This window comes from Talpa europaea, assembly GCF_964194135.1.
Source record: "Talpa europaea genome assembly, chromosome: 9".
In the NCBI taxonomy this organism is placed as follows: domain Eukaryota; kingdom Metazoa; phylum Chordata; class Mammalia; order Eulipotyphla; family Talpidae; genus Talpa; species Talpa europaea.
The window spans coordinates 3,566,980-3,588,331 of NC_140076.1; the positions used below are offsets into that span (position 1 = coordinate 3,566,980).

General features: G+C 51.8%; 1 protein-coding gene across 1 annotated transcript in view; it reads right to left on the bottom strand.

Annotated features, from left to right (window-relative positions):
* The window catches only part of RERE (arginine-glutamic acid dipeptide repeats), a gene marked incomplete at both ends in the record, with an annotated part of 222,822 nt that overhangs the window by 50,249 nt on the left and 151,221 nt on the right, over nucleotides 1-21,352 (bottom strand). The window contains one exon of the mRNA XM_084243550.1: nucleotides 300-380. Coding sequence (XP_084099676.1) covers nucleotides 300-380 — 81 coding nt within the window. The remainder of the gene's footprint in view (nucleotides 1-299; nucleotides 381-21,352) is intronic.

A 21,352-nucleotide genomic window follows, 5' to 3' on the forward strand; every position in this document is an offset into this window, starting at 1 on the left:
ACCCGGGCTATTCTGTTCTTATGACGAAAGCCCATTTTCTTACCGGGGCGAAGAAGCATCATCTGCCCCGCGACAGAAACCATGAGCGGGCGGGAAGGGGTGGGGAGGGGAGGGCAGGGCAGGGGAGGGCAGGAGAGGAGAGGGCAGGACAGGGGTGGGGAGGGGAGGGCAGGGCAGGGGAGGGGAGGGGAGGGCAGGGGAGGGAAGAGGAGGGAAGGGGAGGGAAGGGGAGGGCAGGGCAGGGCAGGGCAGGGGGGGCCGGGAGCCTTTCGGGGAGTCGCGCGCAGCCGGGCGCTCACCGTCTCCTTGCCGGGCAGCAGCTCCTTCCTGATCCTGAAGAAGTTCTTCCCGTACTGCCGCAGCCCCTTCACGAAGCGCTTCTGTGGGAAGAGACGAGCGGGTGTTGAAAACAAACAGCAAACAGGATGTCGCCGCCGGGCGCCCTGCTCTGCTCTGCCCCAGCGGGGCCGCCCGCGCGCGCCTGACGGGTCCTGCCGGGCCGGGACCGGGACCGGGACCGAGACCGGGGCGCCGGCCCCGCGCCCCTCAGGCCTCCCCGCGGGCGGGGGGCGCCGGGGAAGGACCCGCCGTCCGGGCCCGTCCGAGCCCGCCGGACCCGCAGGCCGCCGCCCGCTCCCCGCCGCCCGCTCCCCGGCGCCCCCGCTCCCGGCGCCCCCGCTCCCGGCGCCCCCGCTCCCGGCGCCCCCGCTCCCGGCGCCCCTCTCCGCAGGGCGGCCGCGGGCGCAGCCCCCGCCCCTCCGCGCGCTCCGCGGGCTCCGCGCCGCCCCCGCGGGAGAAGCCGCCCGCGCCCCGCCCGGCCCGGCCCGGCCCGGCCCGGCCCGCCGCGGCCCCCCCCCCGCCCTCGGCCCGGCGGGTCCCACCTCGGGGCCCGGCCCGGCCCGGCCCGGCGCGGCGCGGCGCGGGCGGCAGCCGCAGGCCGCGAGCACCGGCGCGGAGGCCGCGCTGCCCTCGGCGGCGGCGCCACAAAGCGCGGGCGGCGGGGCGGGCGCTCGGCGTGTGACCGCGGCGCGGGGCGCGGGGCGCGGGGCTGGGGCCGCCGCGGGGGGCGGGGAGGCGGCGGGCCCGGCGCGGCCGCGGGCGGCTGCAAAAGGCGGCCTGGATCGCCGCGCGCCCGCCGGGCCGCGACCGCCCCGCCCGGCACCTCCCGGCCCCGCGCGCCTCCCCCGGCGCCCGGCCCGGCCCCCCCGCGCCCGCGCCCCCCGCGCCCCACCGTCTCGGGCCGCCACGCGGGGGCCGGGCCCGGCGGCCGCCGTCCCTTCCGGCCGGGGTGGTGGCGGCCGCGCCCGCCCGGCCCGGGCAGGAGCTGCACCTCGCCGGGCGCCGCTTCCCAGCGACAGCGCCGCGGAAGCTGCCCAGCCGATAAATCAGCTGCCCCCCGGGAGGGAGTCCCGCCCCTGCCCGCGCCCCGACCGGCCGCGCGAATTCAGCGAGAGCCGGACGCGGCCCGCAGGGCCGAGCCGCAGCCTCCTCCTCCATTCCTGGAGGCTCTGCATTTTCAGATCTCGCCCCTTTCTGAGATATGACTCATCACTGTCAGTTTTCAAAATAATTCATAGTTCAAGGGAAAACTCTGTCAAGGCGCAAGAAAGCAGCAAGCTCTCCTAGTCAGGAAGAGTGACCTTTGCCGCTCCGAGGAGCGACACGCACCCTGGGCTGCTGCCTGGCACCTCCGCGGGTCGCGCAGACAGGAGCAAGGCTGCCCTGCCCTCAAGAAGCTCAGGCCTGACCCGCCACGGCCAGGAAAGGGACACTGTGTGCGCCTGTAAGAAAAGCTGCAAAGAAACAAAGGGCGGTGGGTGGGGCTAGGAGAGGGAAGCCACTTACTCTGCCCAAGTCTTGGAGGAAGTTAAGGAGGAAGAGCAGGAGCCTGTCAGGTGGGCTCCAGCAAGGCTTCAAGGCCAGGAGTCAGCCAGGAAGGGCATGGAGGGCATTCTGGGAACTGCAAAGAAGACAGAGTGTGCAGAATGGATTGCCAGCAGATAAGACTGAAAAGGCAGGAGAGATCAAGTTGCAGAGAGCCTCTGAAGCCAGGCTGCAGAGCTCAGGTCCTAACTGTAGGCCAGCAAAGAAGTTTATGCTTGAGTGGCCCATGAAAAGACTAGAAAAGGACTGGCCCCATGGCATAGGGACTTAGAACATGGGTCAGGGGCAGACAGGCAGCAATGGAGAGAGCAGTTGACGAGGCTGTTGAGCGAGCGCAGGTGTGGCGGTGGCGCGAGGAGGTGCCGCACTTCGGGGCCACTCAAGCCTGCCATCAGCATGCATGCTCCTTAACCACTCCTGAAGAACTTAGGGATTTATGGAGACTTAGCACTGGAGTAATTAAAAAAATAAAAAACCACATTATCATGGACCTTTTTATTGATTCATTTTTAGTAGGTAAGTTAATGTGTGTGAAGTCATTACAAAACACACCAGGCCATGGCTTAGCTAAGCGCCATCAGGGTAAAGCGCAGCAACGGGGTGAAGCGTAGCGCAGGAGCCAGACATCTGAGCAGTGCAGAAGCCCCTACCAGTCAGGGAGACCCGCCAGACCAGGAAGGGCGGCCGGGCAGGCATCTGTGGGGGCAGAGGGTTGGAAAGGCTTTCACCAAAGGCACAGGGAGAATGGGGAGTAGGTTACAGGAGAGGTGGGTGATCTGGCATGAGTCAGAGGGTGGAAGGCCAGGACCGTGCAACCTGAACTTGGGCCTGATGCCAACGGACACACAGGCTCACTAGGAGGGGCGATACAACCAGGCAGCATGAGAGGAAGGCTGAGCGGGGGACATCAGAGACGGTGGCGGAGCTGGGAGACAGAAGTTCAGGTCCTTGTTCAGCGACCTATGATGCAATCCTCTGAACACCATCCAGTCAGTGAATGGTTGTAACTGCCTCTCCATGCCAGGAGCCTGGCAGATGTAACCAAGAAACCTCCATAGCCTCGAAGGAAGTACTATTACTGTCTACGTTTCTCAGACAAGGAGGCTGAGGTAGAGGCAGTTAAGTAAACAGGCCAAGTCACCCAACTCCCTGCACAGGTCAAATTCAAACCCAAACTCCAAATTCCACACCCTGCACTGCCACACTGGGCAAACAGAGCAAAGAGTCCTCGGAAGTGACTGCTTTCAGTCATGGAATCTTTTGTGACTCTGCCCCTTCTACTGGCCACCACCTAACCACCAAGCCCTCAGTATTCCCTCTTTGGATCTTCCAAAGCCATCCTTTTCCGCCCATTCTAGCGCCAGTCCTGGGCAAAGCCCTGCCCCACCCTCCCACTAGGCACCCTATTAATCCATCTCCACACCAGTCATTTACAAGCTTCTGCCAAGGAATCCCTCGGAACCACAGGTTCCACCCTGAGTCCCCTGCCCCTGAGCCCACACCTAATAACAGCTCTCTGACCTCTTCAGATCGGTGTTCCCACCGCACAGCTCTGAATTCAAGGCCCTCCAAGAATCCCGCCCCTGCCTACCTTTCCAGCCTGTTGCCCATAAATGCCAACTGGCCCACACTGCGCCCCTGTCTGGACTCTGGGATATCTTTTCTTCTCCTCTCCGCAGCTTACCTCACATCCTTCGGGTTACCTTAAACCCAAGCTCAAGTCCCTCCCACCCCGAAATGAAACTTCCCTGACCATCCCCGCCCATCGGTCTGGCCTTTATTTATTTGTGTAAGGCCTCAGTTCCCCGGAGTCCACACTGTTGACGAGAGGAACCCAACTTTATAGCACGACGCCGCCCTACAGCACTCGGCAGGCAGTGCACCCTCGTTTTTGATCTGTATGTGAAACAGGTCACGAGGTGACACGGGCCTGGACAGGGTGGTCAGGGTGGGAAGCCTGAAAAGCTAACGTTAAGGGCTGTGCTGGGCTCCAGCACACCTCACGGCCTCCAAACCACTGCAGTCTGATCTCCATGCTGCGTTGGCTCTAAACAGCCTCCGAGGTTCTCACTACTACTTCTAAGCCCGCTGGGCACACTGGCCTGACTGCCTCATGGACATGGCTGTGACATGCAGAAAGGTGTCTGATGTCTGCTGGTAAGCACAGGCCACGGCAGCCCACGAGCACCAGTGATGACGCTGCAAGTGCAGAGCCCTGCTGGCCTCACAAGGGGGCTGGGGGGTGGGGGGGGGGAGAGGAAGTAAAAGCTTCATGTGGCCTGTACTGTTACTTCTCCATGGAAAGCCACAAGGCCTCAAAACTGGCAAAACATCTGCTTCTCAGAGGCCACCCTTTACCTTGTGGTTTACCAGAAATGCAGAGTAGCCTTTAAAACGAAACAAAGCCAAGCCCAGCGCTCGCGGCCCACAAGTGGAAGAGGTCGGTGTGCGGACTGCACCATTCTTTTCTCTTTTGATTCATCTCCCTTCAAATGAAGACCTTCACATTTTAAAGACTTCGATAATTAACACTATCAACTTACAGACAGTACTGCTGATATCGAAGCTTCCAAATAGAAGTTCACAGACAGTCAGTCTGTTTCTCTACAGCCTTGTAGTCGTTGAGCTAAAATCCAGCATTTGCAGTGCTGAAATAATGAGCTGTTTCTGTGCGCCTTAGCTTTTCTGTTCCTGCCGCCAGAAAGACACTTTATAGGCATGCCGGGATGCCATGGGATGGAGGAGAAAGATGGTGCCCACTTAAAAGCCAATCTTGTGGACACTGCTCCTGGGGCTCACCCTCGTCTCCTCCAGGGTCTTTATGCTGCTGGGACTTGCAGGCCAGTCACTCTGGGGGCCCTGAGCTGAGGGTCTGGAAGCACTGGCCCTTGCTTCTCCGGTGCTGCTTCTGGATAGTCTAAGGGCCCAGACAAGTCCTGTTCTGTTGCCGAATCTCCACGACCAAGTGAGATCCAAATATGCGAAGAACAAATTCATGACAGAGATTGTGTCCGGTTTCACAGCTGAGCTTGGGACTGTGCTACAGTTCTTATATTGTTTACTGAAGTTCCTTTTGCCAAAAATGGTGCAAATCTAGGATGTACAACAGGCTAACTTGCTCATTGCTATACTAGAACACAGTTGCCGTTGTGGAGATAATTAGCATCTTTATCACATCACATAAATATGCCCCAGTGTGGGACAACTTGCTACGGTTTTCCCTGGTTGAGCTGACCCTCATGGCCATCCCGAGTGCCCACCTGCGAATTCCTGGTAGAGAACACTCATCTGCGGGCTCGGAAACCGCGAGCCGATGGCTCTATGGTAAGCCTGGGTGTTACTCTGCAAGACTCTATTTCTCATTTTTCGTAGAAGGTTAAGAATATGTGCTTTAAACCCAGAAGTTCTAGATCAAGCCTACTCCTCTGTGCCATAAAGGCAATTCTGACTGGTGTTTAGACAAAGACACTTTCAAAATGGGAGATACTTACAGGAATAAACACAATTGGATCAAAATATAGTAACATTCTCTCTTATGATAAAGTAAGGAGGGCCAGAGCTCCTCACGCTGCTTCTGTCTCAGCAGAGCGGAGAAGCAGGCAGAGAGGGGCCCTGGGACACAAATGGCTAAAAGACAACTCCCCGTTGGCCCCTGACTGAGAGCTTTCAAAATTAACTCCCTCTGGTGAATTCTAACTAGTGAATCCCAGTCAGAAGCTCACCAGGACTTCTGAAAAGTGACTTCTACTCAGACCTCTTACATAACTGTTTGGAAAACACTGTAGGTATTAAAATGATTCCCACTGTGAAAATGGCTCCTTCTGTTCTACCCTGTTTTCTGCACAAAATTTTATGTAAATAACTTACTGGTTCTCAGGGGACTAAAGAGCAGGCAGATCTGCAAGTAAGCAAAGCACAGCTCCCACAACTGAGATACAAAGTTAAGCACATACACCAGGCAGGGAACAGGAGGCCTCCACCCTCTGCAGTCCCGGAGGTCTAGCGGGTTAGAAGAGGGAGGTAGGTCCTGAATGTGGGGAAAGTGACACAAGAGCACAGGCGCCAGGCACAAGAAGTGAAACCCTTCCCCACGCCCCAGAGCAGCCAGACCTGCTCAGCAGCGGCTCCTGCGGACCAGACGGAGGAGAGGCCTGCACGTCTCATCTAGTGAGCAAGCAAACATGTCTGCTACAGATCCTCATCGCCCATACTCACCACACTCCTGCTGGGAGTGTACTACGGATGTTGCTTTGGATCTAAATATTCAACACATTCGCGAAAGCGTGAGCCAAACAAGGCACTACCTTTTCAATAAATAACACTAGAACCAATTTGTCTGGGAGGAGGCACGCCAGCAAGTCACAGTGAGACTTCTAAGACTGGTACGCTGCTCCTGGCGTGCTGACCGACTTTCTAAGTGCGCTTGTACTTACTGGCATATTCCAAGACTAGTTAACAGTTTCATTAAACTAGTAAAAGTTTAAAAATAGCAAACAGGATAACAATTTTATTCACATTTTTACTGATGATTCTCAAATGTCTCTCTAGCTCTGGCATTTTCCCTAGTTGAATCTCTACCTTCTGTTCTGAGCAACATTTCCCATAGTCTCGGGACATGACAATCTCCACATGGATAATACTGAGAAGTTCTAGACCACATCTCCCTCCCGGCAACTGCTCTTGAATTCAGAGAGCAGGAATCCAGAGTGAAGTATCTCAGTGTTTGAGCTCCCCAGGCCTCTGAGGAGCAGCAGTGGTAGGAGCAGGAACACAAATGTGCCAATTATCACAATACACTCTCCAGAAAGGTGACCTGGGCCCATTCTACAGATGAAGAAACTAAGGTTTAGATAAAAGAAATCTCCTGACCTGATCTGTCGCTAATCAGGAAGTGTTAAGGAGTAAATGAGATTTCAAAATAGGATTACTTGCTTGCAATTTGGTATAGAAATTTAGAGTATCATACTTCTTCAAACAACAGCCCTCTAAAAGAAAGTTTACATAGACACACATACATACGTCCAAGTGAAAAATCACTCCACAAACAATCTGGCCTAGTGCTTAGCTCTGCCACTACTAACTCCATCCCTCTCCGGGTAACTAGGCCTCTCTCTGGACTTCAAGTTTCCTCATGCATCTGGGCCTCCCACCATCTGTAAAGTGGCCACAGTGACACCTCTTGTTCTCACCACAGGGGGCCTCAGCAAGGCAGACAATAGAATGGCTAAATGCTTTCCAAAGAGACCCTGCTGATACATGTTTTGGCAACTTCCTTACCTGGAAATTCCTTTAGTACCTTGAGTATTAAATCAACCCTAGTTTTAACAAAAGAGACCTGCTTCGGATCACATCCCAAGAAACTCAATGAATGGTACTTAGAACAAAAGCCCAAACCCAAGCCTGTCCATCTCTAAAAGAAGTCTTCTAGGAGCAAATTCAGTAGCCGGTTACTGACAAGGAGTAATAGGCATCCTCTGACCTGGTTCCTCTCCTTCGTAGCCTTGCAGAAGCAGAAGAACATGAAAACAAGAACCAGGGAAGTCAAGTTTAATGAGATCATTCTTCTACCCTCATTCTTCTATTCCTCAATCCACCATGATAAGGGATGGCTCCAGGTCTCTTCACTATTTTATTCAGCTCACCAACTGGCAGCCCACCACCGGTAAGATCAGCTCCAGAAATGGAACCCAGAGGGGCACTGATGCCCACAGTCCCTGCCTCATGGGGGTGTCAGTTAGTACAATCAGGGAGAATCTGAGTTGCAAGTTTCTGGGTATCTAAACTCTTGGAAACACTCATTTTACAGACAGGGATCATACAGTATTTAAAACTTGCATGCCCACAAAAGCTGTCTATTTGTAACCGGCTATTTCCATCCCCTCCCACATGCTGTTCCTACGTGTGATCAAGATGCTCCTCCACTTAGCAGTGGCGGGTCCCTGTCCCCTCCCCTTGGATCTGGGTGGACTTTTGCAACTGTCTTGACCAATAGAATGTGACAGAAGTGATACCAGGTAAATTCTAAGGACAGGACATAAAAAGCAACACAGCTTGTGCCTGGCTCTCCCTCTGGCCTCGAGCCTTTGGCGCCCTGAGTCACCATATTAAGAAGTCTGTGCCAAAGCCACCGTGCCCAGAGACGAGGACAGAGCCGCCTCAGGCTCACAGCGGTCCCAGCACTCGGCCTCTGGAGTCTTCCCAGCCCAGAACTGTAAGTGGAGGAGTCTTCACGACGGCCCAGCCCCACACCACCCCACTACAGCCTTAGAAAGAGCCCGCAAGTCAGAACTGCACAGTCAAACCACTCATTCCTCAATTCTGCCCGCACAGAAACTAGGAGTAATAGCAAATGATCCTTGCTTTAAGTTGGGGTAATTTTTATTGGGGGCGGGGGGGACCTGCTCTGTAGCAACAGGAAAACGATACAAGATCTAACACAACAACTACAAAAACTTTCAATGTCAGGCAACTTAGTTTTTATCAACCAACCAACAACCTAATGAGACCAGACAGCTCACCAGCCCTGCCACTCCCTACAACTCACCCTTCTCTACTCTGCAGACCGCTCTCATCAGCACGTGCTGAGACGTGCCATGACGGCTGAGAATATGCTGCAGGCATAAGGGGGCCTGTCCACCATGCACCCCAGCACCAGAGCAGCGCCTGACACAAAGCAGGTGACCAGCAACCACTGCTTGGATGACAGGGAATGACATGGAGGTGAACTGGCTTGGCCTTCCCACACGGGTGACTCCTCGCCCACCTGCCCCCAGCTGAACTCAGCTGTTTCCTGATGTGTTCACTGTTAAATTTCTGATGGTCTAATCACGACCCACAAAATGTTCTGATACAGGCTCAGCACCAGGAGAGAAGCTGACGATTTCCATCTTCAACACACCTGTGCTCTAGTAAGCTCTTTCCACGTGGTCTCAAATGTCAAATAAAAGTTACTCCAATTTTAAAGACCACATGCCTAATGGGAAAATGACCCCAAGCTGGATGGCTTATCCAGTCAACTGGGCCCGCTGGCAAAGGCCACTGAGCCATCCTCTGTGTACCTGTCAATGCCTCTGAGTCTAAACGGCCACGCCAAGCACCCTGAGGTCCGCGCGCTATTGCAAGCCTAGCGAAGCCTCGCCACCGGGGGAGGCTCAGAGCACGCCTCAGCGCACTTTCAAGTCAAATGAGAACTGGCTAGTTAAGCAGCAGCATTAACAGATGTAGAAATACCGCCAGCTAATACCTCCTGCCAATTACAGCTGCCCAGCTACCCCCATATTAAAAAGAACGCAACACTAGTAACAGAACCCAAAGGGCAAGAGAGGCTCCTACTCCCCGTGATGTCAATGTTGAGTCTGTGCAAGCGTCCTTGTGAAGGCTTTGTAACTAAGTCATTTACAAGTTCACCTGCTTTTGCAAAGTAAATCTCAGGAGAGGAGAAAAGAGAAATAGAACTGAAAAAGAAATGTGGCTCATCTGTAAGTCACAAGGGACAAAGAAGCAGAAGCCTTTTGTGAAAGCCTGACTGGGCGTCTAGTCAGTGGTACCCAACGGAAACAGCGTGAACCCCAGTAAGCTTTCCCTTTCCAGTAGCCATATTTTTAAAAGAAACATGTAAAATTAAATGTAATAATACACTTTGTCTGATTTGTCCCAATGATATCCTTTCAATGTGCAATCAAGATGTTCTTAATGAAATATTTTACTTCTTCCCCCTACTCAGTTTGGGAAACTCGGGGTATACATTGCACAGACAGCCATCTTGACCTGAACCGGCATGCTGCAGGTGCCAGACCGGCCACCTGCGGCCAGTGACCCCACACCGGGCAGCATAGGTCTAGAATGCTCCTTGCTTCCTTTTGGTAAGACGCTAAAACACCCAAAGCTCCTGAATTTTCTATTTGGCAGGTACAACAAATACGCCGTTAGAATGATAGACCCTGGCATCACATAGTCCAACAAAATAAAATTGCGAGGGTCTGTCTGTTATTTCAAATTAAGTGAAACATATCTTCCAGAAGAATTAAGGCAAATCCAGATGTTATCAGGACCTGCTCCACTTTCCAAATAGGGGACAATGAGGCTCTGATCAGTGTCAGGGACTGGCTTCACCTTCAGCCACAGCGAGAAAAGGGGTTCCTGGTCTTTGTTACTCCTCCACAACAACAGGACTGGGCCCCAGGACCCTAATTTAACTTTATTCACTTTAGGGCCTCCCCGGTGGCGCAGCGGTTGAGCGCTGGGTTGCAAAGCTGCCCGCGGCCTCTGCGGCGCCGGTTCGATCCCCGGCTGCTCCCCGGCCATCGGAGGAGGATCCCACATGGCGCGCAGACCTCTCCTGCCGCCCGCTGCTCCCCTCAGCAGTGGACTTCGGTCCTTCTGCCTGCTCTGCTCCCCGCTCTGGCTCTGGTGAATTCTCTCCCCCTCCCGCGCTTCTGACTGTACCCACTGCATGTATAAACAAAACAAACAAATATAATAAATAAAAATAAAAACATGCCTCTATGAAAAAACAACAACAACAACAACTTTATTCACTTTAAAGCATTTCCAAAAGGAGAAAATCTCTTTAGGGAATGTCTGGGGCAGGAGCAGAGCCCAGGGGAAGGGGTGGTCACTGTTTTCTATTACACGCACCCTTCTGGTCTCATGTCGCCCCTGCAGAATGGCTGTCACAAGGTGAGTCCCTCGAGAAGGGTCCCCTGACCACAGACTGGAAATGGGCCCTACCCTGAGGGGGCTGCTTTTTTTTGTTTGTTTGTTTGGAACAATAGTGCTCCCATGATACTTCACTCTTGCTGAAAACACTGGTATTGAGGGAGCATGAACACAGCTGTGTGTAAATTACACACACAAACAGATTAGATCTGTATATTTATAAGGAATACAAACATACTAATAGGGCATTTACATACACAGTTGGATACATCGGGTTGCATGCAGAGTGGAGAGTTTGAGTTCCAATGTATTTCCTTAAAATCCTACAACAAGAAAGGCTAGGCTAGGAAGCGTAGTCAGGTTGCTCTTCTGGGCCCCCCCCCCCAACATGCAACCACCCCCAGAAATGGAGTATTGGAGAAATTATTTACGACTCTATGAAGAAGAAACCTCAAAAAGTGCTTTAAAATTCATTTTTATCGGGGCCTCCCTGCTGACATTAAAGTCTCAGCACTATCAAGCTATCACTAGCCGCTGTGGCCTGATTTTGATCCCGGGCCAAAGAGCTGCTCCCCTTGTTATAGAGCAGCCCCGATATTGAACGGGTTCCTGGCTGTGGGTCCTCACCCGCGCGCTTACAAGGGACTTATGAATACCCCACTACAGACACACACAAAAGGTTCATAAAAGGCTTATTTACAAGAGAAAAGGAAATAAGGAAAATGTACAACTCAGGGAGAAAATAGGGAAATAAAGTCTTTAATGCGTCCTACCCGATCCGACGACCTGGAAACCCAAAGTCACTCTCAGAGCTGGCCGGCGCTGCGAGCTGGCAGAGAGCCAAAAATGGGGGATCCCCAAAGCCCACGTGTCTGCCTTTTGTATCCACCTGGCTGCTTAACCCCACCCTCAGGTCCCAGCTACCTTCCCTTTGGTGGTGATGGGATTTGGAGTTCCCAGTGTCTCTGGCTTTGACCTGGGGTGGGGGTGGAGTCCACAGAGCCTGTATGGAATTAGCTTTGGGACAGCCTTTTCCCCCTAACACCCTCAGCAGTGTATTTCAGTCAGTCTGCCTGTTCTGCTCCCCACTCTGTCTCTGGTGAATTCTCTCACCCCCCGCACCTCTGGCCTACACCCCAGCTCTTGTGTGCATAAATAAAAATTTAAAAATTCACTTTTTAGAAAAACAAATCAATGTGGGATAATTTTCATTGAAAAGATTATAATTATAAACTGGGGGGGGGGGGGACAAGTGATGGCAGTGGACAGCAGCAGAAAGTGGGAAAAGAAATGTGAAAGTTTGGAATTAATCACCGTAAGATGACCTCTCCCTTTCTCCCCCTCAGAAGCATACACAGGAAGAGGAAGGCTTAAGGGCCGGTTAACACAGCATGGGGGTTGGGGGGCTTTGCATTTTTCAGCTAATTTTGAGGTATCCAGAGAAGAGCAACCAGCGTTCTCTGCTCACTGTGTGACACCTACGACATAGTCACAGGCCCTGGTTCTATGTCCATTTCTATCAAGGCCCACAGATGACCCTGGCAAGCCACTAACATTCCTTGGGCTGAGTTTCTCAAGGACAGGGGCATACCAAGCATGCTAATTTACAAAAAATAAATAAATAAAAACAACAAAAACCCAAAATACAACTAACTTACAATGTTGAGTATTCCAGTAAAAATTTTAAAATAGAGGGGCAGGGGGATAATCCAACAGAGTAAAAGTAATAACCTACACATATGTGGGCAGATACAATAACAAGTTCACTATAGGTTTACATTTTTACTCTTTAAAATTTTTGCAATAAAATCCTCCAACTGATAGTCTTTCTCTTTCATTTTTCTTGATGTGGTTTGTATAAACTCCTGGTTTAAAAAGGAAAAAAAAAAGGCTCATTTCTGAGGCTTGGGTTTACCATGCTTATAGTTCCACCAATAAATCATCTCCCAATCTGGGCTTGGAAAAGCACTGGCCACGGTTTGATTGCTCCAGCCCCAGGTTGCCAGGCAACCAACACAAGGGGGAAGTCTGAGAAGCGCTGACAGATAGCCAAGTGGCTGAAACAACAGACTTCTCTCTGTCAAAAATGTGTTTCAGAGAGCCACTTCCCCACCTCTGCTCTCTGCTAAACACTACGTGATTGTAAAATCAAAATCAAAAGGCCACTGTAATAAAAACACACTTCCTGCTCAATTACTAATTGTTAAAGAGCTGTGGGGCGGCCCAGATCACACAGTGTATGGCAACAGAAATGCGATACTGTAAATGAGATAAAGTCAGCAGCACGCGAGGAACCTGCTCTCAATGCAGCCCTGTAGCTTCAAGTCAAGGAACCCGGTGTGTGGAGCAAATCAGCCACCTCAGAAAGCACCAGGAAGAAAATAATGAATGTTGAGATGTTAAAGAAACAAACCAAACAAAAACTAAGAAGCCACAGGTCCAGATTACTTAATAATAAAACCAAGGGCATCCTCAAGTGTTAAGACACGGTCTCGAGATAACAGAAGTTTCTGGCTGAGGGATTTCTTTTGGTAGAATAGGGGCAGACACTGTCCTTGTCCCTCAGAACCCACCCCTGGGGACTCCTCCAGGATTCCCTAGAGCTTGTCTGCAAACTAGACTTCAGAGATACCAGAATCCTTCAGATAACACCTGACTATACAGGCCTGAGGTCTGACAGTCCACAGCTGAGCCAGTGTCATTGTACCACAACCCCACTGAGAGTCAGCTCCATATCCCACCCCCCCATCATCTTATTGAAACTGTCACCTGGAATCCTCTGGAATCTGACTCCAGTATCTGGAAAGCTGAGCGCTCCCACAGGAGTCCTCATCCCCCATGTGCCAGGGACCCTCCAGTCAGCCTGACAAAGCCTAACCTCTCCTCCTAAAGACAGTTTTTAAGGGTCTTAAATAAAACATGGAATTACAAAGAAAATCAGCTATGTTGAAATCCAGTTATCAAAACATTTTTCAAGAAACTGTAAACGTGTGCCTAATTAACATATTAAATAACAAAATCTAGCTGAGGATTCTGGTATTTATGGGGGGGGTGGGGTTGGTGTTTGTTGTTTTATAATATGAGCTCAGATTATTATAAACTCCTGCAGGGCAAGGACAGTAATTTATTCATTACTTAATCACCAAAGTGCGGCCTGGTTCACTGCCCAAGGCTGAATCCTGGAAGAGGTGGGGGTGGGGGTGGGGGGGCTTGCAAGCTCCTTCGGCATGGCCAGCCCAGATTTTGAAGGGTGGAGGGAAGACTGATTTCCGTGGGCCCAAAAATGGGGCTTGCAAATAAAATTTTGTAGGTCCACAGTCTGCAAACTGGGCTGTACAGACACCACAGACATCCTGAAGGGCACAAGCATGTGGCTAATCTCTTAAGGGAACTCACTTCCAAACCCTCTTCCCTATTAACACATCTGCCCAAGAAGAGCGCTGTGAGGAAAGGGCAGCTCTCCTCTACCTTCCCCTTCACAAGGGCCTCCTCACTCCACAAACAAAGTCCGCCTCTCTCCCATCTGGAAGGCTGGGGCGGCACTGCCCTAGCACAGGCACTCCGAAGCAACAAACAAAGGGTCAATTCACACACCAAGGCTGGTGTGGACACAGTGACTAACTCTCAGGTCACGATAAGAAAGTCTTGTGCAAGTCAGGTACTTTCCGATTCTGTGCTTTCAAGAGAATTGGAGGAGGATCATGTGGCCGTGCCACGTGACAGATTAGTGAGCACCGAGTCTCAAGATCAATTATATTTTAGCATTATTCGGGGAGGCATTCCAGGGACTGGGTGTCACTGTAACAAACGGTAATTCCCATCGAATCCTCCATGTACACAAGGCTTCGAGGACTTCTATCTATAAACTAGGAATGAAATCAATGCAAACATGGCCTCATTTGAGCAAGCCATAGCCATCCAAGAATATGTTTAAAAACCCCAATCCATCTTTCTTCCAATATGATTAAAGTGAATTTTATTAACACTTAGCATACCCATTTTGATCAACTGTACTTGTTATGAGAACACAATCGGAGGGAATTCTCAGCACGGTGACCTTCCCCGCTTGAGGAAGCAGCAGTATCCGTGCAGTCTGCTGCACGCTGTGTGCCAGGGGAGGACCGCGGGGGCTGGACAGCAGACCCGATGCCAAGCGCCTCACCGCAGGGATACGTCTCTGGGGCAGTTGAGTGAAAGCAGAGTTAAAGGGGGAGAGATAAGAAGAGGCAAAATTTTACCGCTAAAAAGGTTTGCATTCATGTACTCTTAAAACAGATGATAATGAGTATGATTAGCTATGGCATTCAAAATCCACTAGGTATATTTAAGAGTGATGGGCACTTTTATTTTCAAATGTCAATGTTTGTAATATGTTAGATATCACATCCTTGTGATGTGATTTAGCCGCGGGGTGGGGGACGAAGCTTTAGGTTAAATTCTTTTACTGGGACCCCTGTATGCACTAAAGGAAGAGGAAGCAATGCCTGGCAGTGCTGGGGGTGCTCCCGCAGCTCAGCTAGAGGTGTTACATTCTGATTTTACTGAACAAAGCCAAACCAGGGCTACTGGAAACACTTTCTAGAATGCCCGATAGATCAGCCCCCTAAAGACCCTGTGCTGTGGGGCTGCTGTCCCCCTCAAGGCAAAGACCACCGATTATTTCAATTCCAACCCTGATAGGGTGGCTTCATGGTTCAGGAAAAGGGCACAAGCTTTTTCAGGCTGCAAAGCAAATTCTCAGTGTCCTCCACCCCAGCGTCAGCACTACCCACACCTGCATGTGTAATCACGTGGATTCCCAGGTTTCATTTCCGCTCAGAGGGCAACAGCGCCCCATGAAACAACACCATCGAGGAAGGTGCAGGACGGAGTGCCCATGAGTGGCGAACGGACTGCCAACCTGCCCCACTGCACTAGATCCCCTCAGCCGGCCCCGCAGCGCCTCAGCCACACCAGATTCTCCTCCACCAGGTTTGGTCTGGAGTCTGCGTAAGGCTCCTGGGCTGGGCCTTCACTTGCCATCGGTATGACCCTAAGTGAGTTTACTTACTGTCTCGCCCCTCTGTTTTGTGTACCCCCACAGGCACCTGCCACAGCCCAGTGCACTAGGCTGTGGGCCTGAGGCCCACCCCTGTCACTGTCTCTCCCTGGGAGGCATCGGCCACCAGAGCCTCGCACAAAGTCCCTTGTACCTACAAGACAGGCTCGTCCTGAATGTTCCTCTAGCAAGAATTCCTATTCTAGCACCTGAGTGTTTCAGAGCCGAAAAGGGCCGAACTGTGCATCCCCTCACTGCTGCGCGGGGACCAGGACTCACCACAGTCCAGTATCGGTCAGAGGCAGGGGCTCGGCCAGAAACATGTCTAGCCACACTTCTGCTTTCTACCAACTTTAATTACATGACCGGGAGGCAGTTTGCTGCAGACAGATGAGTTATTTGAGAAAAGAAGAAGTGAAGGGAGGAGACAGAAACAAAAAAAAAAAGGGGGGGGGGAGGCAAAACTGGAGTTTCTTATTTTTAAGTAAATCACAAACGAGCGATACCAGGACCCAAGGCGGAAAACGTGTGGAGGAAGCCGGCACAGCAGCACGGTCTATTCTCCATGGCTCACCTGGGCACAGCCCAAGACCGCTCAGGTGACGGTGGAAGAGCCCCGCTGCTGCCCAGCAAGCAGACCTGGAATTCCAGGGCCCTCGCCACGCAGTCTAGGGTAGCTACCAGCAAGCAGAATACTCTCAGGCCTAACAGAGGACGAAAGACATGTTCTTAATATTGAAGGAAAAGAATCATCTACCCATTACGCTCCTTTACATCTTTTCTTTTTTTTACTTTAGTCTTAGGCCTCTTTGAGAAAAGAGGACACTGAGGAAACATGGAAGAAAATGAAACATGGAAGAAAATGATCTAAAAGGATCACCACATGCTAGAAACCCTTTGGGTTTAGCCACAACTTTTCCCTGTTCTCTCTCCAGGCCCCAAACTGACCATGACATTATCAGCAAGGGGTTGACAAGAACCAAATCCTTCTCCTCTAAAATTTCCCTCAGTCTGAAATGTCCCAAATCCCTTCATTAAAATCGTTTTGGCATTTAAAAATATCCTGTTAAATATTTTCGAGGGTTCCCCCGTGCTGGAAAGTACATGTCTGTGCAGAGTTCACACTTCAGAGACCAGCTACAGGGTTTCCCCTCTACCGCACAGTTCCTGTCCATCTCTCCTTTCAGCCAAATTCGGTCTGTTCTAAGCTCTAAGAAGCCCACAAGTTCTGAAGGCATCTCAGTCCTGAAGGAGCAGTTCACAGGCAAGTGAAATGTGGCCTGAAAGATCAGCAATGGCTGGTTAAGTAGCATGAATCATTAGAAAAACTCCTGACTGGCTGGAATTAAGAGACAGTGTCCTCCAATCCTCTACGCAGCTGCAGCAGCCTTGGGGAAGGCAAGGCAGCTCCCAGGCCACACAGCCCTTGAGTCTAAGTTGCTTCCTAGAGGTCCACCTGAATAGACTCAGCAGGTGTCTACTCCTCAGGTGTCCTCAGGTGTCCCATCCCAATGCCAGCAGGCCACTGCTATTTCCGTCCCCAGAGCTGAGGCAGCGCAGAGCATACAGTAAGTGCGTAACATTTGTTGAATAACCGAGGAAACAAACAGCACAAGATATTCTGGAACCAGCACCCCAATCTGTAATATTACATTCCCAATCATCTTCTAGTCCCAAGTCCTGCTTCCTCACCACCTGCCTGCATCTTTAAGCTCCACAAGCTAATTCAGCTCAACTCCGTTTGACATTTCCTGGCTCAAGAGCCCCACTGAGGAGCAGGGCACCCAGGAAACACTGTACCGAGGGCCATGTGTCTGAACATCTGGCAATCGTGACCCCTGACACATAATAAAGGTCTTACTTTTTTACTGTTAGGCCTCTTAGTGCCCACCTGTTATCTCACTCACCTCAATTCTACTCCGCCTTGGCTGTGCAACAGAGCCCAGCACCCTGGATGAGACCCGGTCACAGGCTCACGTGGACGCCTCCAGTCCTCCCTGGTGTGACCCCCAGCGCAGTGATGGCTGGGAGCCCCTGCTGTCAACTGACAGCGCTCACCAGGACCACAGCCCTGAGCCAGCACCTATCCTCAGATTTAGAACAAGGACACCCCAGAACTTCTGGCCTAACTGGCTGGCGTACCATCCGGGCCCCAGAACACTTGCTGGCTCCCCAACAATTCAAATGGGCGGAAAGGTTTCAGAACCACTGATTCTCTTCTCCACCCACTTCAGTTCACCCCATGTTACGCTAGACTATATTCCAACGACAGCTCCAGTCCTACCACTCCCCACATTCAAAAATATATACTTACTCATTATTTCCTATTAATTGTGTTTAAATGTCTCAGTTAAGAGTGGGAGGCTCTAAACAGGCTATCTTATCCACCAACAGCTTCATTCAAACTGGGAACCGGCTACTCTGCCACCCGCCCACACTCTTTTATGCCTTTCTTCTTCCACTAACATCTATCACATCTGCCCAGAGAAAGGAGCCTTCCTCCAGGGCTCCTCGCCTCCAGCCCCTCCAGATAAGCCGCTCCGGACCCCAGCACACTGCCAGAAGAGGAGGCACTCAGGCAGTCTTCAGTGCATAGTGGCTACCTCCTCTCCAGGTTGCCTGTGGTGACAACCTCCAACTCGAGTGCTCATTTACACCCACTGCCAGAATCAGGCAAGGATGCCACACGGCCAGGCAATCATCAAGGTTAGTGGCGACGCCCGTGGAGATCTTAGCAGGTAAAGAACAAATGTGGTTGATTTGTCTGAAGTCAGTAATAAATGCCCTTTCTGCTGGATGAGGGAAATCAACACTGTTTATTATCTTATTTCTAAACAACTAAGGTAGATACAGAAAGTGCCACCTGACTAGGAGAAGAACACCCCAACCAGAGTGGACATGAAGGGCCAGCAGCAGTCACGGCGGACAAGACTATCAGGGACCCCCGGGAGGTCAGCACCGCAGTGTGGAAATGCAGTGGACTTCAACTCAGCAGAGGGAGGAGAAAGAAGTTCCTCCCCGCACTCTCTCGCCGCTCATAATATTCTGGAGGCATATACAAAGTTGGTGATCCAGAAACAAACAGTAATGTTTGATTTTGAGCTTTACAAGTCCACCACCCCCGCAAAGATCCTCTTCTTCAGGGCCCCCCTCCCCACACATGAATGTCCTCTTGACAAGGAATTCTGCAGCCTGAAGTGATTTCAGAACAGTGGAAGACGGTATTGTGAAGCTTAATGACTCCCCTAAATGTGTGAGCAACCTCGAAAAAATGTATGGCCTAAAAGCAACATCATCCAAGTGGACTCTTGTAATGTCTGACAGGAATTTGAGAGAGAAGCGGAGGGAGGGTAAGAGTGAAAGCAGGAGGGAGGGAGGGTCTCGGGAAGGAGGGAGGGAGGATGAGTGGTTTTAAGGAGGAAGATAAACTACAAGGTCAGGCTGCTCTGAGGTCAAAACTTGGGCAGCTGACATAGAAGCTGGGCAGTCTCTCAAAGGAGGGTCGGAAAATAAATTTCTAAGTTTTGTTATTGCTTAAGAATTGGAAAGTTTCATTCCTGTAGGCTGGTCGGAGAGGGAGGATCCTAAACAGAATCCATCCCCGTGGAACTGGTTTGCCTGATGAAATGGAGGCCCGAGCAGCCAGGAGCCCAGGCCCAGGGAGCAGAGCCGGGCGCCCGGGCCTTCTAGCAGCAGCTACCTGGTTTCCGGGGTTGAGGTCAGGTGGGCCTGGGTCCTGCTTGAACCGTGCTTCCTAAGACCTTGTTCAACTAACTTCCTAAAACTCTTTCAAAACTAACTCTTTGACCCTAATGAACTAGAGGTCCCAGATGGAGAAAGAAAATGACTAACATTTAAGAGGAAAGTGCCTGTTAGGAAAGCAGCTTAAGCACAACCCAGGGACCCGACTTCAGGATCAGCGGCTCTTAGAGAAGGTCCAGCGCTGGCAGAAGCCACGGGCCTGAGGGTACACAAAGCAAGGCCCCCCGGCAATGGAGCACATCCGGCCCACTCTGGTCTAGTGAGAACGGTCCTCGGCATACATTCCTGGAGGCCAGAAGGTTTCGTTTTATTACTGTTGATGGAAAGGCTAGAAAAAATATTCATTATCAAAATTTACAGATCAGCTACAAGGGGAAAGCAAGCGCTCAGCACTGAAAGGACTCGTCGTGCAGCGAGTTCTCTGCTTGTTTCAGCAGAGGCCCCCACGAGCCTTGGAGCAAACATCTGCCCAATTTTCTGCCTGGAAAGGGAAAGGGCGGTGCGGGCTGCACACCAAGGTTGCAGCCGTGGCCAGGTCTCCTGTCACACACACCTGCTAGCTCTGGCAAGGTGTGTCCCCTCCTCCCTTATCACGTCTTAGGCAATAAAAACCCAAGGGAGGTAGAGGCAGCCATCAGTTTGAAGACCCAGTGTCAGGCTAGGAAGCTCCTGGGCTGGTTCCCGCGGAGCCCGTGGTGCCTGCCACACACCATGGGCAACTCAGGCAGCAGCAGGGGCTCGAGGATCCCCTGGGAGAGCGCAGGTGAAGAGGTTGGGGGCCTGCTTCCTGGGACCACCCAGCTGTAAACCAGAACTTCCTGCAACCCTCCTTGGGTTCAATTAAGGAGCTAGAGCAGCTCCAAGAAGTCAGGAAACCATTTACTCACCAGATCGCTGACTGTTAGAAAGGCTATAAAATAATAAAAGGACACTCATCAACAGCCAGAGAGGGATGGAGACAGGCAGGGCGAGGTGCCAAAGAACTTCTGTCTCAAGGAGTCTGGGGTCCAGCAAAGTGGCACGTGGAAGTGTCCTGGTGCCCTAGCCCAAAGTGCTTTAAAACTCTCCCGTTGGGGTATTAAGGGGATTTATGACTAACTCATTGGCCATGAGTCATGGAACAACCTCGACCCCCTCTCCTCTCTGAAGGTCTGGGTGGGGTACAAGTTCCAACCTCTCATCACCTGGCTGGCTCCACAGGCAATCCACCTTCAGCCTCAAGATGCCTCCCCGAGTCACCACATTCACAGAACAAGAGACCGCTTTACCACTCTCAACATTTAGAAAATTCCAAGGGTTTTTGGAGCTGTGAGTCAATAACCAAACAAATACGTGAGAAATCTACGCAGGTATTGGAGTGACTAAATATCTATTCCTCTCCTGGGTCACCATATCACACAGGCCTCCGACTCTCAAGTCAGCCTTTCACGCCTGTGCTGCCCTATGTATGCAGGAGAAGCCAATGTCGCTACAGCAGGGAGAGCTCAGCCCAGAGGGTCCCTGTACTGAAATGACTGGACAATCTGAGGGTAGAAAACAACCTCCCCCAGGTTTCTCTGTTCTTCAACACAAACAATAGAGCGTCAGCCCTGCTCCAGGCGCAGGGCTAGGTTCTGCAGATATGAGTACAAGCTTGCACCCCCTGCCTCGAGCCTCCCTGGTCCAGTGTGGAAGCACCAACCCAGCGGGTAAGGCTTTCCACGGGCCTCCAAAACACATAACTGTGTGAGCCTTCAGAGGGCACAGGAGAGCCCCCAGGGCCACAACCATCAATGCCAGCTCACCCCTATTCTAAAGCTCCTGGTACGATGCAACCTCTGGAGAGGGGACTCTGCTGGGGACACTACCGCGTGGGCCAGCACCCTCGGTCCGGGCCTTCAGGCTCAGCAACACCAAGCCCACAGCACGCAAGTGCCAAGGTAAAGGGCAGCTGGCCTGCTGCGTCTAGTAGCAGGATCCGGCGGCATCTTCCCTGAGCTGAGTGTCAAAAGCAGGGTTTATTGCCCAAGA